Below are 13,264 nucleotides of genomic sequence, written 5' to 3'. Positions count from 1 at the left end.
AGGCGTCTTGTCTGATCTGTTTAGACAGAGTGCCCCTACCCCTGATTTTTCTTTTCTCTTAGTCATTTGCCGTCCCCCAACGCCCACCCTGCTCTGGCTCTGAAGACCCACTTGCTCTCACTGAACGTCTACAAGTCTCTGCACTGATCACGGATTCTGAATAAAGTCAGCCTTGCATGCTTCAGCAAGCACTATTGAATAACAACAACAATAAATTATTATTATTATTATTATTATTATTATTATTATTATTATTATTGATGTTGGGATCAAATCCAAGGCCCTGAATGTGTGATTAAGCAATTAAGAAAAAAAACACCCTTTGTTTAAACAAGGTGTTTTTCTTCCCCCCCCTTTTTTTTTTAAGATTTACTTGTTTATTTATTTATTAGAAGTACACTGTCGCTGTCTCCAGACACACCAGAGGAGGGCATCGGATCCCATTACAGATGGCTGTGAGCCACCCTGTGGTTGCTGGGATTTGAACTCAGGACCTCTGGAAGAGCGGTCAGTGCTCTAACCACTGAGCCATCTCTCCAGCCCGGGTTTTCCTCTTCCCAATCCACCCACCCCAATACATTCATCGTTTATCTAAAACACTGGGAAACCGAAGCTGGTAACGGCTCCTTCTCCGTCATGTTGTCTTGGGGTTTGAACTCAGGGCATCCCATACCCTGAGCATCCTCCCCTCCACCGCTCTCCCCAACACACTCCACAGAGCCACACGTTCAGCCCTGGGTCTTTTTTAAAACCACTTTGCTCATCTTCAGAGGTTTGGAAGAACAAAGGGCTGCTGACTGGGAGGCAGAGTTGGCTGAGCCCTGCCCAGCGGGGAACAGGCATAGAGGTTAGATCTCCTCTCTAGGGATGGTGCCCAGTGTCTGTTCAAAGGGCAGGTTGAATGGTACAGGGTGCACAGTTAGACACCTGAAGCTCTGAGGCTCTTCTTTGGCTGTGATTCAGATACCTGAGAATGTGGTTCCACCCCAACTCCATTGGAGCCGCAACAGCCGGAAAGAATTGAGTACTTTCCCAGCAGGTATTTGGAATTCCCAGAGTGGGAAATTCCCAGGACCAGGGGCAAAGGTAATTAGGCTTAGGCTCCTGTTTCCGGGGAGAGGTAGGGTTGTGGACTGCCTTTTGTTCCACGGGGGTCTTGGGGGGGGGTCTTAGGGGTCTTAATGGCCCCGGGGGATATAAAAACTGAGATCTGGACCCACAGACTTTAGGAGGCTGCAGAGAGACAGACGCAGACTTCAGAAATCACATTTCTTTTCCAAGCGAACTTTATTTCTCTCAATGACCCGTAGGGCGATTACAGTCACGGCTCCCGTGGGGAGCAGAGGTTCAGTGATGTAGCGACAGCCTGGTCACCAAATCAGCATTATTAAGACAACTGGGTTAGATAAATATCTTGTTTTAAACATAAGCAAAAGAAAAGGGGGGAGGCAACGAGGCAGGGGTGGGGGACCAGATGGGGATAGCTGGTAGTTTAGCTCCGTTTTCACAGAAAACATGTTGGCCTGAAGACAGCTTCCCAACGCTGGGTCCTCCAGGACGCCCCGGCCTTCCAAATAAATACATTCATAAGCAAATAAATAAATAATAAATAATAAATAAATAGTCACAGGTGCAATTATAAATAGAGGGGGTTCCGTAAGGAAGGCTGGGCGCTGTGCCTCAGGGAACAGTCTGGGAAGCTCTGAGGGAGGGAAGGAAGGAAGGAAGGGAGGCCTGAGACATCTTCAGCAGCCTTGTGAGCCAGAGGCAGCCTGATCCACTCCCCCCTCCACTCCCCCGATCCACTCAGGCATCGACATTCCGGGATCCAGTGAGTTCCGAAAGCCCATTGGAATCCTTGCCGGTGGCGGCTCATGAGCAGCCCGCAATCCAGGCCACTACTTCAGCGTCTCGTGTGTTTCTGAGCATCGTAGTTGTTGGAAATTCTGAGCCCGGAGTTGGACCCAGAGCCACAATTCCCTTTCTAAGTTAGAAGGACACAGATTGGGGGCTCTGAGGAGTAGACGATAAAGGGGTCAGAGTAATGGGGGTCAGAGTCGGGGACAGGGGCTGGGTAGAGAACGGATGAACACGCCAGTCGCCTCACAGAGCAATGACTCCAAAGTAGACCTGCCCGGACTCCGTGATGTCTAAGTACTTGGGCAGGTTGACCTCAGCGCTGAGCAGGTCCCCCTTCTCCAGCTGGAAGACTCCTCCCAGGTACATGGGCTCATACCAGGGCTTGAGCTCAGCTCCCTCAGGGGTGTCCTTAGGGCAAGGGCTCTTGATGGCAGAGAGGAGGCTGACTTTCTCCTGGTATGAAATGGCAAATCGGCTGACGGTGTGGGTGAGGAGCACGTAGTCGGGGCAGCCTTGTCCCTTGAAGAGAACCTGGGAGTAGATAAGGTACAGCCCATCTGCTGGTACCACCAGTTGGTTGTCTTTGAGATCCATGCCATTGGCCAGGAGGGCGTTGGCACGCTGGCTCAGCCACTCCAGCTGCTCCTCCGCTTGGTGGTTTGCTGAGGGAGGGAGAATTGAGTCAGTGTCACCCTCTTAGTTCACACTCCACATCCTGAACCTCAACTTCTACCCACACTTCACTTCCGGTTCCTGCGCCCTCTGGTCTTTCCACGTCCCATTGGCTACGAGGTCCGGGGTGGCCTCCTAATGCCTTGCCTTTGAATCACCGCTCTGACTCTCTCACCTGCTGTCTCTGAGAGCCCTTGTCTTCTCTCAGCCTGGCACGACCCCAAAATCCTGCCCTGTCACACCCCCCCCCCCAAGGCACATGCGAAGAAACTTACCTACGACGTGGGCTACGGGCTTGTCACTCGAGTTTTGAGAAGATGATCCTGGAAGGGGACAAAGGCGGAGATGAGACCCTTAGGTTTCCCAGCAAGCATCTGTGTAGTTAGACCCCTATTCCCTTTCCTCCCAAACCAAAGCTTTAAGTCCCCCGCCCCCCATCCTAAATTAAGAGAGAGGCTTGGGAACACTTACTGAGTGTGAGGGTCTGGGCCATGGAACTGATGAGAGGGAGCCCATTTGGGAACTTCTGTGTAGGGAAAGAAGTAGGTTAGTAGACAGACTCACCACAAAGGAGAAGCCTCCCCGCTCTTTGCCAGCCCCCCCCCCCCAGTCAGTGCTTTTCCTCCTCATTCATTTATCCGTCCAACCTCAGCATCTTTCTGTGGTACCCTCTGTGCTTGATCTGTTGTTTCCCCTCCATCTCCCTCCTTATCTCTCATATCTCCTTATCTCCCTCGTCTCCCATCTCCGTCTCGAATTTTTATCTCTTGCTTCTTCCCTGTTCCCCTGGCCACGTCTCTGCACATCTCTGCACGTGTACGCACGCTTGTTCGTTCATTCGCCCCTCCGTGCATCCACCCAAGGATGTTTAGACAACTGGCTGCACGGGTCCGAGGTCTCCCTCCCCAACTCTCCTCCACATTACTGTGCCCACCAGCCGACCTCTTTCCCTTACCCTCCTGCCTTTCTTGCCCTCCCACCCTACTTTGCTTGTGAGTGAGAATAAACGCTGCCCAGGCACTCACCTCCTCCTTGTTGGGACCGATCACCCCGAAGTTCAGTAGACAGAAGAGCGTGGTGGCCCCCGCCACGAGCAGGAATGAGAAGAGGCTGAGGCACAGACACCGCCTGGAGTTCTGGAGGCCCCCCATCTTTTTGGGGAGCGCCTCCTCTGCCAGTTCCACATCTCGGATCATGCTTTCCGTGCTCATGGTGTCCTTTCCGGAGGGAGATGTGTTGCCTCGGGCCAGTGTATGAGAGGGACGGAACCTGCCTGGCTGGTTGCTTGCTTTTCTGGGAGTTAGTACCAGGGTGTTCTGGAGTTGCTGTTCTCCCTCCTGGCTGGTCCCTTGGTGTCCTCGCTGAGTTCTGCCGGCTGGCTGTGTACCGGCTGCCTTTATAGCCCTTGGGGAAGAGGGCGGGGAAAAGCTCTCATTCAACCCGCGGAAAACTTCCTTGGTGGAGAAAACCATGATCTCATGTGGAGGAAGCGGTAGTGGCCCTGCACCTCTCTCAGTTTCTTCTCCAATGCGGGGGCAGAGGTTTGGAAAGTTGGGGACACCCAGGCATCAAGGAATCTCCTCTCCGTCCTCACCAGGATTCTGTGGCAATCCGGGGCCAATCAGGAACGTGTGTGTGTGTGTGTGTGTGTGTGTGTGTGTGTGTGTGTGTGTGATGTATAGAACCCTGGGAACTGAAACCCATTTCCTCTCTGTCTTCCATTGTTTCTCTGCAGAGACACCATGCCTATGTCCGTTCCCCTTTGATTTCTAAACAGGACTTCCATGGGGGAGAACTTAGCATTGGGAGTGCTTCTGACAGCTGGCTGCATAAGGGGGGAGACTCAACGTTGAGGAGGGAAAGCCCCCTTGTCTGAGTTCTTAGAGGAAGTGGCTGAAGGCAGAGTGGCTTGAGAGCTGGGAGTGTGTATGGGCTCTGGGAGGGCCGGTGGGGTAACTGGAGGAGAATGGGGCAGCCCCAGAGGGAATGAACTCAGCCCTGGGAATTCACGGACCCCACAAGCCTTCTCCTTTCATTCTGATCATGGGGCTTAGACTGCTGCTTTCGGTCCCTGCTCCCAAGTGAGTTTTCCACGAAGCTTCTGCCATATCGTCTTGATTGCAGCACATCTCAGACATGTGGTTCCCACAACCCTGCTTTCAGGGTTTCTCCCAACCCATAGCTCTATGTCTTCCAAGGATTCCTCTCCCCTTCCCTCCCAGTCCTGGACACTCTCCCACCCTCTGGGGGAGTCACTTCTCCCAGAACCTCCGTCTCTCCCCAACCTTGGATTGATCTCCCTAGCCTTATCCTTTGGGTCTCCTCCGGCACTTAGCCTGCCTCACTCCCACGAATCCATCATGTTACTGGGAGCTGCCTGCTCCTTTATGTCTCCTTGCTCTGTCTGGACTCCCATGATCCAACTGAGGCCTCTGTCCCCTGCTCCACTCCTTAAAGAGACCAGGAACATTCTCCCCCAATCCAAGACAGACACAAGCAGACAGAATTTCAGGGAAAAGAGGTTTATTGGGATTCACGGATGGTGCAGGGGCTCCCTGTGGATGTGTGGCCAGGCAGTGGTTGGCTTTTAGAGCCTCGGGCTTTCTTCTAAAACCCCTTGGTCACCTACATCTACTTCTCTCACCGTCACCGTCCCTCTCTCAGATGAGTCCTGTTCTGTGGTAACTGACGCCTTTGTGTCTGGGACCTAGTTGTCACCCGACGGCTTTCCATCTCTCCCCTCTTTTTATTCCCTATAAATAAATAACTTAACCCTTCTCTTCATAAATAGTCAACCTCCCCCGTCCCCAGACACCTCCCCCCATGTCTGTCCCTCCTTCATGTCCAGGTCTCTGCCCCGCCTAGACCCACAAATACCCTGCTCTGTGCAGGAACTTCTAGACAGGCTTGAGTCTCCCCCTGAGCATCTGGAGTGGCCCTGGGGGAGAGACGTGGTGCCTTGAAATGCTTCAGACTCCCGTGAAAGCTCCAGGCTATTTTGGTTGGGAAGGCTGGAGACTGGGGATGTGACCCTCAAGATGAACAGGATAGAGGTGCTGGAATCCAGTTCCTGAGTTTCCCTAGATTCTACAGAGCAAAAGCTCCAAAAAACACGGTGCTGGGGCTGAAGTGTAAGTGGGAGATGCCGTCTGTGTGGGTGGACAGCTGGTCCCCCTTACTGAGCAGGAACACAGCCCCCTGGTACATTGAGCGTACCCACGGTCCTTGTAGCCCCGGATACACAGATTTCTGTGCGCTGAGGAGAGGCACATGGAAGGGGTACTGGGAGGAAAACAGCTGGACCTCGTGGGCCAGGTAGATGGGAGTAGGAATGGCCCTGGGGGAGCAGCTTTCTCCAGAGAAAACCACCTGGGAGTAGACAAAGTAGAGGCCGCTGGTGGGGATCAGGAGAGAGTTGTTGTTCAAAGAGAAGCCATGTCGGAGAAAGGCGCGGTCCGTGTTTGCTCTCCAGAGCAGTGAATTCTGTTTGCTGGGGTACCCTGGGGAAAGGCACAAGGCACTGGGGTGAGATCAGGGTCAGAGGTCTTCTTCCCCCCTCAGGGAAAAGATACTGGACAACTGGGATGGCTGGTGGGGCGATGGGAGTAGGGTGCCTGCCTTGAGGGGTAAGAAAAGTTGGTGTGGGGAGATGGGAAGATCGCTTGGGCCCCTGGGCAAGTAGGAGGAAAAGCGGGGCTGGACCTCTGGAGGAGAAGTTTACCAACAAGGTGAGCGGCAGGTTTCAGGAGGCCATGGGTCAAGTGCTTCTGAGGGGGCTGGTGAGCTGTCCTGGAAGCTGAGAAGCGAACACCAGAGAGTCCCTAGGAGAGAAGAGTTGAGAGGGTTCTAGGACTCTGAGTTGGCCAGGCCGCCCCAGCACCCCCATCTCTCTTGCTGCCTCACCTGGGCCCCTAGAGGCAGGGCCAGCAGCAGCCCCAGGAGGAAGACAGGAGGGGTGCTAAGCACCCTCAGGAGGTGGAGACGTCCAAGTGGTGTCATGGGGAGAACCTGCAGAGAGAGAGAGAGAGAGAGAGAGAGAGAGAGAGAGAGAGAGAGAGAGAGAGAGAGGATGTGTGTATGTGTGTAGGGGAGGCGGGGCACACAGCGGAAGACAGATCTTACCTCCCAGCTGAGACAGCCACCCTGAGAGACAGGGCGACAGACAGAAAAGGGGACAGACAGGCAGGGGAACCCTGAAGTGAGTGGGGATAAGGAGAGAAAGACAGACTGGAAGAGGAAAGCTCCACCAAAGAATGAGACAATGACAGAGAGAGAGAGAGAGAGAGAGAGAGAGAGAGAGAGAGAGAGAGACAAGGCCGAGTTAGACGCTATGAGAACAGACCAAAAATCAAAGCCACAAGGCACAAGGACCAGATAAGGCTGGGGGATCCAGGCAGGTTGTACAGAAAAGACTGTGGCTCAAGAGAAGAGGCAGGATCCTGAGGGATGCCTGTTACCGGGGTAAGCCCAAGGAGACAGGGCAGGAGAGGCTCACCTGCTGTGCGGGGTCCTGGGTGCTGGTGCTCCGGGCCCCTTTATAGAGGAAGCGGCAGTGTGGCAGGCAGCGGGCGGGTTCTAGGTCGGGGCTAGGGCCTGGGGAAGCCCCCAGGGCTTAGAAGATGCTGCTGTTTCAGTCGAAGGCAGGAAAGGCTGGGGCCTAGGAGAGAACCGCAGGCTAGGGGCTCAAACTACTGCGTTCTGGGAAAGGGAGCCGGGTCCGGGGAACTGTGGGCTGCAGGGACTAGCAGGGACCAGGGTCAGGCTGAGGAGTTCCAGTGAACGGACGGCTAATTCGCGGAGAATGAGGGGGGGTACAGCTGTGCTGTGACTGGAAGCCTGGTTCTCCGAAGAGCGATGGTTTATAACACTTCTGCACCCTTCACTGCTCACAAGCTCCTCTGCCCGTTTCTCTCTCCATCGACCCTGGTCACGTCTGGAGGGCTCTGAAGCCACATGTGGTTAGTGGCACCTTTGTTTTTTCAGGTTCGAACCCGGGGTTATGTACGCTTGACATGCCTTCCACCACTGACCTCTACCCCTTCGGGTCCATTTCCTCTCTTGTCTTTGGGGGTTCAAGTCACAGCTGTTCCAGTATATCTGTGTTTTCTGGCCATCGGCCAGTTTCAGGGCAAGAAGTACCATTACAGTGCACCCTCCCCCAGAATCTGGGGCCTCCTGGTGTTTGACAATCTTAGCTGCATCCCCTTACTCTCTGGAGCACCAGTTCTCAACCTGTGGGCGAGACCCCTTCGGCAAACCTCCATTTAAAGAGAATATTTACATTATGATTCATAACAGCAACAGCAAAATTACAGTTATGAAATAGCAATGAAAATAATTGTATGGTTGGGGTCACCACAACACGAGGAACCGTATTAAGTAAGGGGTGATGGAGTTAGGAAGGTCGAGAACCACTGTCCTAGAATGGTCCAGGTCTAGAAGATGATTTGGGGGTATTCTCTTAGAACCTCAAGACACTCATGTATAGCAAGGAGGTCTCAGCCCGTTCCTGCAAGTCCCTGCAAATCAGACCTATGTAACCCCAAATATATATACCCCGGGCTTCCAAAGTTCTGTATAGAGGGAGCTTCAGAATTCTACACAGGTGAAGACAGTTAAAGGGCTTGTTTAGAAGCCGCATCTGAGGAGAGCTCCTCTGCTGCTTGCAGGCCTGTGTGAGCCCCGGGGTCCATTCCCAAATTCCCAGCAGCCACACTAATAGTTTCTGTCTTAAAACAAAACTTTAAAAAATTATATATATATATATATATATATATAATTTTTTTTGAGGGTTGGAGGTTGGCTTAGGGTTCTGAACACTGGCTGTTCTTCCAGAGGACCAGTGTTAATTCCCAGCAACCACAGGTTGGCACATTACATTTACACCTGCAGTTCTGGGGGATGGGATGTCCTCTTCTGGCCCTCGCTAGCACGACACTCAAGTGGTGCTGAAACACGCAGGCAAAAATCCTGTACACACAACAGAACACTTAAAAATATACTTATTGGGGTTGGGGATTTAGCTCAGTGGTAGAGCGCTTGCCTAGCAAGCACAAGGCCCTGGGTTCGGTCCCCAGCTCCGAAAAAAAAAAAAAAAGGAAAAAATATACTTATTTATTTTGTGTGTGCATACGAGTGCATACAAGTGCCACAGGCCACATGTGGGGGTCAGAGGACAGCTCTTAGGAGCTGGTTTTCTCCGTCCACCATGTGGGTTGTAGGGATTGAACTGAGGTCATTAGGTAAAGCCAGTCAGCCCCTTTACCTACTGAGCCATCCTGCTGGCTCACATTCCTGTCTTTCTTATAAAGTTTTCTTCTTATTATTATTATTAATATTTTTTCAAAATTTATTCTTTAGTTATTTTATAATATATGTATATGTGTACCTACACACATGTACATGAATACATGTATATATTGTACATACACACATACATATAATATATACATACACATCATACCCATACACATACATATATACACAGAGACAAGATCTCAATACCCTAGCTGGCCTTGAACTCACAGACATTGCCTGCCTCAACCTTCCAAGTGCTGGGATTAATGGTGTGTGCCACTCACTGCATGTTGTCTGTCTATCATGTTGTCTGTCTATCTGGCTTTCTTATATAACCCAGGATCACCTGCACAGAGGATGGTGCCGCCCACGGTGGTCTTGGGAGCCACCCACAGTGGTCTTGGGCTTCCTACATCCATTAACAACCTCCGCCCAGCCCCCCCCCCCCCCCGCCCACCAGAACATATCCATAGTTTGGGCAGTCAGTCCCTCAGCTGAGACTCTAGGCTGTCTTCAGTGGAAGTTCAAAGCCAACGAGGAGACCGCGGACGACCAGAACCCTGAGTAGGAGACTCCTCTGAAGAACCAGTTTTCACTCAGCTTGTAAGTCACAGCTTTCATAAAGCAAAGTTCCTGAAGCTGATTGATTATTTATTTATTGGTCATGTTTCTTTTTTTTTTTTTCTTGTTTCTTTTTTTTTTTTTTTTTGGAGCTGGGGACCGAACCCAGGGCCTTGCGCTTGTTAGGCAAGCGCTCTACCACTGAGCTAAATCCCCAACCCCCCCTTTTTTTTTTTTTTAAGATTGAGATAGATGACAGCAGCTGGCCACCTCAGATGTCACCACCACTGCCTCCTGGATGTCAGTCAGAGTGTCCTGGTGGGCTGCAGCTGTCATGGTGGTGGTCAGGTCAGGCTGGACTCTGGGCACACTGCTGTTCTCGGGGCCCAATCAGTTGAGAGGGAAGAAAAGCCAGTGCTGATCGCTTAGCTTCTCTTGGTGCTCTGATTAGCAGTCCTTCCTCCTCAGGGTGGGACAGGACCCTGCAGGATGAGGCCTCTGACTTAGGACTAGAAATGTTGTTAGGACCAGTTCTTACACCAAAGGTGGGGGAAGGGCAACACTTCTAGGTCATGGAAAAAAAGAGACCCAGGCTGGTAAAGAGGAATTCCAGTTTCGACGACGGCTTGCCTTGGGGGAAGATGTGGGCAGGACAGAAGGCTGGAGAGGGACAGAAGTGCTTCTTCTCACGTCTTATGCGGTCACTCATTCCGAAGTGTCCAGCATGTTCAGGCCCCATACTTTGGGGACCTGTGCTGTGAGCTCTGTGGTTCTCATCCTGTCTCTTCCTCTGTATCCCATAAACACTTATGTGCACCTGGTACGAGGAATAGGAGAGACAGCTCCAAGAGATGGATCCCTGACTTTGGGGATCTCAAGTTTAGTGGAGTGTGATCGAGTTTCATGACTTTGGCAAGGCAGCCCAGAGGAAATTCATGGAAGGGGGTGGGGGTCGGGGAGCCGGTCATTTATTATGGAGGTAAGAAGGGTAGGGAGGGACAAAATGTACTGGCTGCCTGCAAGAGCCCTCCTGGACTGAGGTGTGCATCTGGGTACATATACAAGAAGCAAAAGAAAGACTGTGGTAAGCAGAGAATACACCCTGCATGTTTTATTGTTTTTCATTGGTTTGTTTTCTTTTAAGACAGGGTTTCTCTGTCGTAACAGCCCTGGAACTCGCTTTGTAGATCAGGCTGGCCTCGAACTCACCTGCAGGGTTTAAATCTCATTCTAATAGGGTAGAGAGTCAAAGAGAGACCGGCTTACATTTTAATGTTATAAAAGGGAGTCTGGAAGCAAGATGAAGGACGGAGGAAGGTCTTGAGGTCACCATGGAGACCAGTGAAGGGCCTTTTACAATGACCCAGCAAGAGCCCAGGACAAGAGCCTGCATCCCGGGGAGAGTGGAAAGGAGAAAGTGTTCAAGGCAGAGCCTACAGCGTTGGTGGCTGCCCAGATGTAATGGAGGAAGGAAGCGACGCATAAACACCTCTTTCAGGGCTCAGGGATGTGGTTCAGTTGGTACAGGGCCGCCTAGCATGCAGAAACCCTTGGGTTCCATCCCTGGAACCCCGTAACTAGGTGTGGGCGCATGCTATAACCCTGACACTGGAGAGGTAAAGTCAGATCAGGTGGAGGAGTTCAAGGTCCTACTTGGCTACAGGGATTACACGGAAACACTTTGTCAAAACAAGCAAACAAGGAAGTCCTGTGATTTCTTGTCTATATCTTGTCTTTTAGTTCTTTTGATCTTTGGCGGAACCGGCGGAACTCAATAGTCTGAGCCTGCTAGCTAGCTAGGCAGGCTCTCTGCCACTGAGCCGCGGCCTCTCAGACAGAACTTGAATTTTCATTGTGTCATTTTGGCTCCTTTTCTGTGTTCCTCTTTCTCTGGGAATCTTTATGCTTCCTGTTGTTTCTGCCTCTTAACGGGTAGCTGATGGGCTGAGGCGCTGGCTGAGCTGTATTAAAATGAAAAATGTCACAGAGAGAGAGAGAGAGAGAGAGAGAGAGAGAGAGAGAGAGAGGAGAGAGACAGAGACAGAGACAGAGACACAGAGACATACAGAGACAGAGAGATTGCATAAGAAGGCTGGGACCTGGAAGGACAGAGAGAAGGGGAGGGAGCATGAGGAGATGTTGGAGACAAAGGAAGGAAGGACAAGAACCAGCTAAGCCGTGTCACGGGAGCTGGCAGTGTTGCTGGAGGATGTGCCTTGCCATGGGCCAATTTTTGGTTTCAATCTCAGTTTTAGAGGTTGTGTGAAATTCGGTTTCTTTCTTGGGGGAGGCCAACAGCTGTCTGGGACTTTCCCCGAGTGGGAGGGCTGATGACTGGGAGTCTTGTGCAGCATCTAACCAGGCTGAAGTGACAGTAGCCACAAGCTGCCAGAGTTTCTGTCTTTTAGCTTCAGACTTCACCCAAGTTTAACCTTCCACCCAAATCGCAAATTCAAACTCATCCTCAATTCTAAGCACACACCACCTCGAAGGACTTCCAAACAAACTCCAGCCTGTGAAACAGCTTACTCCGCCTCTAGTGTTATCCGGCTACTGACCCCAGGGATACTAAAATGAAACTTCTACCTGAGCCAGACATTACAGCTGGATGTTGTCCGACCTTACCACGCCTGCCCTCCAACAGCCTTTAATACGTGTTTACTAAGTATCAACCAGGAAGTTTGTTCAAGGCAGGAAGCATTCGGTGTGAAACAAAGTTGAGCCAAAGAGCCTTTTACTCTTAGGGAATCACATTCCAGCTAGGCCAGATATAGGAGGGACTCCTCAAAGAACAGGGGTGCGGGGAAGGGGAGATTCGAGTCTTAGAGGCAGAGCACTAGCCTAGCATGAGGGAGGCCTGGGTCATCCCCCATAAAATAAAATGAATCGACTACAAGGAAAAGGAGAGAGGGGAGTGTGGGACTGGAAGAGGATACTCTTGGGTACAGGAGTCAGTAATGGTGCAGTCAGCATGGGTACCATTGAAGAAAAAGCCCAGGTGACAGACAAGTAGGGAGGAAACCAGGGATGCTGATGGACGGCAGGAAACTCAACCCGATCACATCAGAGAGACTGGGAAGGGGTACAGATGAGGTTGGAGAAGAAAGCAGGGCCAGATCATGAAGGTCCATGTGAGGAGATACAAAGTATCTCCATTTAACTCATTCCCCCTTGGTATCTTTTGGAAGGTGTCAGAGTGCCTGTCATTGGGACAGGGTGGAGGAGGAGGGGGAGGAGGAGGAGGAGGAGGAGGAGGAGGAGGAGGAGGAGGGGGAGGAGGAGGAGGAGGAGGAGGAGGAGGAGGAGGAGGACGAGAATGAGGACGAGGATGAGGATGAGGATGAGGACGAGGAGGAGGGAGGATGTTGGTGACTGGGAGGCAGGTGAATTTCTGTGAGTTTGAAGCCAGCCTGGTCTACAGGGCAGTTCCCTGGTCTATGCTGCCTTGCAGGAAACAAGAGGAGAAACAGGGGTCTGGGTGATGGGGCTGGATGGGAGCTGAGGTGGGATCCCTGGGTGGGTGGACAGGGAAAAAACCAGAAGTGCTGCTTTGGGTGAGGTGAGGTCTAAATCCGCTCTCAAGAGTCTGAAGTCATTCAGTTTCATGGGCAAGATGGGGTTAGAGGGAAACCAGCAGAATGGTGACCTGGAACATAAAAGCCATGGACCAAGGGCCTGTCAGTGTGCCACACCTCCCCACAGTAAATGCCAGGTGTTTGATAGAATGCATTTTCTGTCATGGATTCCAAAAGTGAGCCTGTCCGGGTGTCCTTCCCAGTCCTCACTGTGGTTCACTACCCAGTGAGGACTCACCTGTGGATCTGGTACACAGGCTTGGTTTTCTCTTAACAGCGCCTATGCCCTCTTTGGAAGA

General features: G+C 51.7%; 2 protein-coding genes across 3 annotated transcripts; both read right to left on the bottom strand.

The window, feature by feature from the left end:
* Positions 1–1,268: 1,268 nt before the first annotated feature.
* Tnf (tumor necrosis factor) lies at positions 1,269–3,887 on the bottom strand. Its single transcript, NM_012675.3, has 4 exons — positions 3,558–3,887; positions 3,004–3,058; positions 2,808–2,855; positions 1,269–2,522 (listed from the first exon to the last, which is right to left on the bottom strand). The coding sequence occupies exons 1-4, from the start codon at positions 3,741–3,743 to the stop codon at positions 2,104–2,106; spliced, it is 708 nt and encodes a 235-aa protein (NP_036807.1). The 5' UTR covers positions 3,744–3,887; the 3' UTR covers positions 1,269–2,103.
* An 832-nt stretch (positions 3,888–4,719) lies between these two features.
* Lta (lymphotoxin alpha) lies at positions 4,720–8,281 on the bottom strand. 2 transcript variants are annotated; one of them, NM_080769.2, is made up of 4 exons: positions 6,904–7,045; positions 6,436–6,540; positions 6,254–6,353; positions 5,039–6,032 (listed from the first exon to the last, which is right to left on the bottom strand). In NM_080769.2, exons 2-4 carry the CDS (start codon positions 6,529–6,531, stop codon positions 5,620–5,622), a joined length of 609 nt encoding a protein of 202 aa, NP_542947.1. In that variant the 5' UTR covers positions 6,532–6,540; positions 6,904–7,045; the 3' UTR covers positions 5,039–5,619. The 2 variants fall into 2 exon arrangements, with proteins under 2 accessions (XP_038954358.1, NP_542947.1); XM_039098430.2 differs by having other exon boundaries at positions 4,720–6,032; positions 6,436–8,281.
* Between the last annotated feature and the right edge of the window lie 4,983 nt (positions 8,282–13,264).

Source organism: Rattus norvegicus, chromosome 20 (assembly GCF_036323735.1).
Source record: "Rattus norvegicus strain BN/NHsdMcwi chromosome 20, GRCr8, whole genome shotgun sequence".
NCBI classification, from domain to species: domain Eukaryota; kingdom Metazoa; phylum Chordata; class Mammalia; order Rodentia; family Muridae; genus Rattus; species Rattus norvegicus.
The sequence above is the reverse complement of the archived record's forward strand: the minus strand, read 5'-3'. Positions and strand labels throughout refer to the sequence as shown.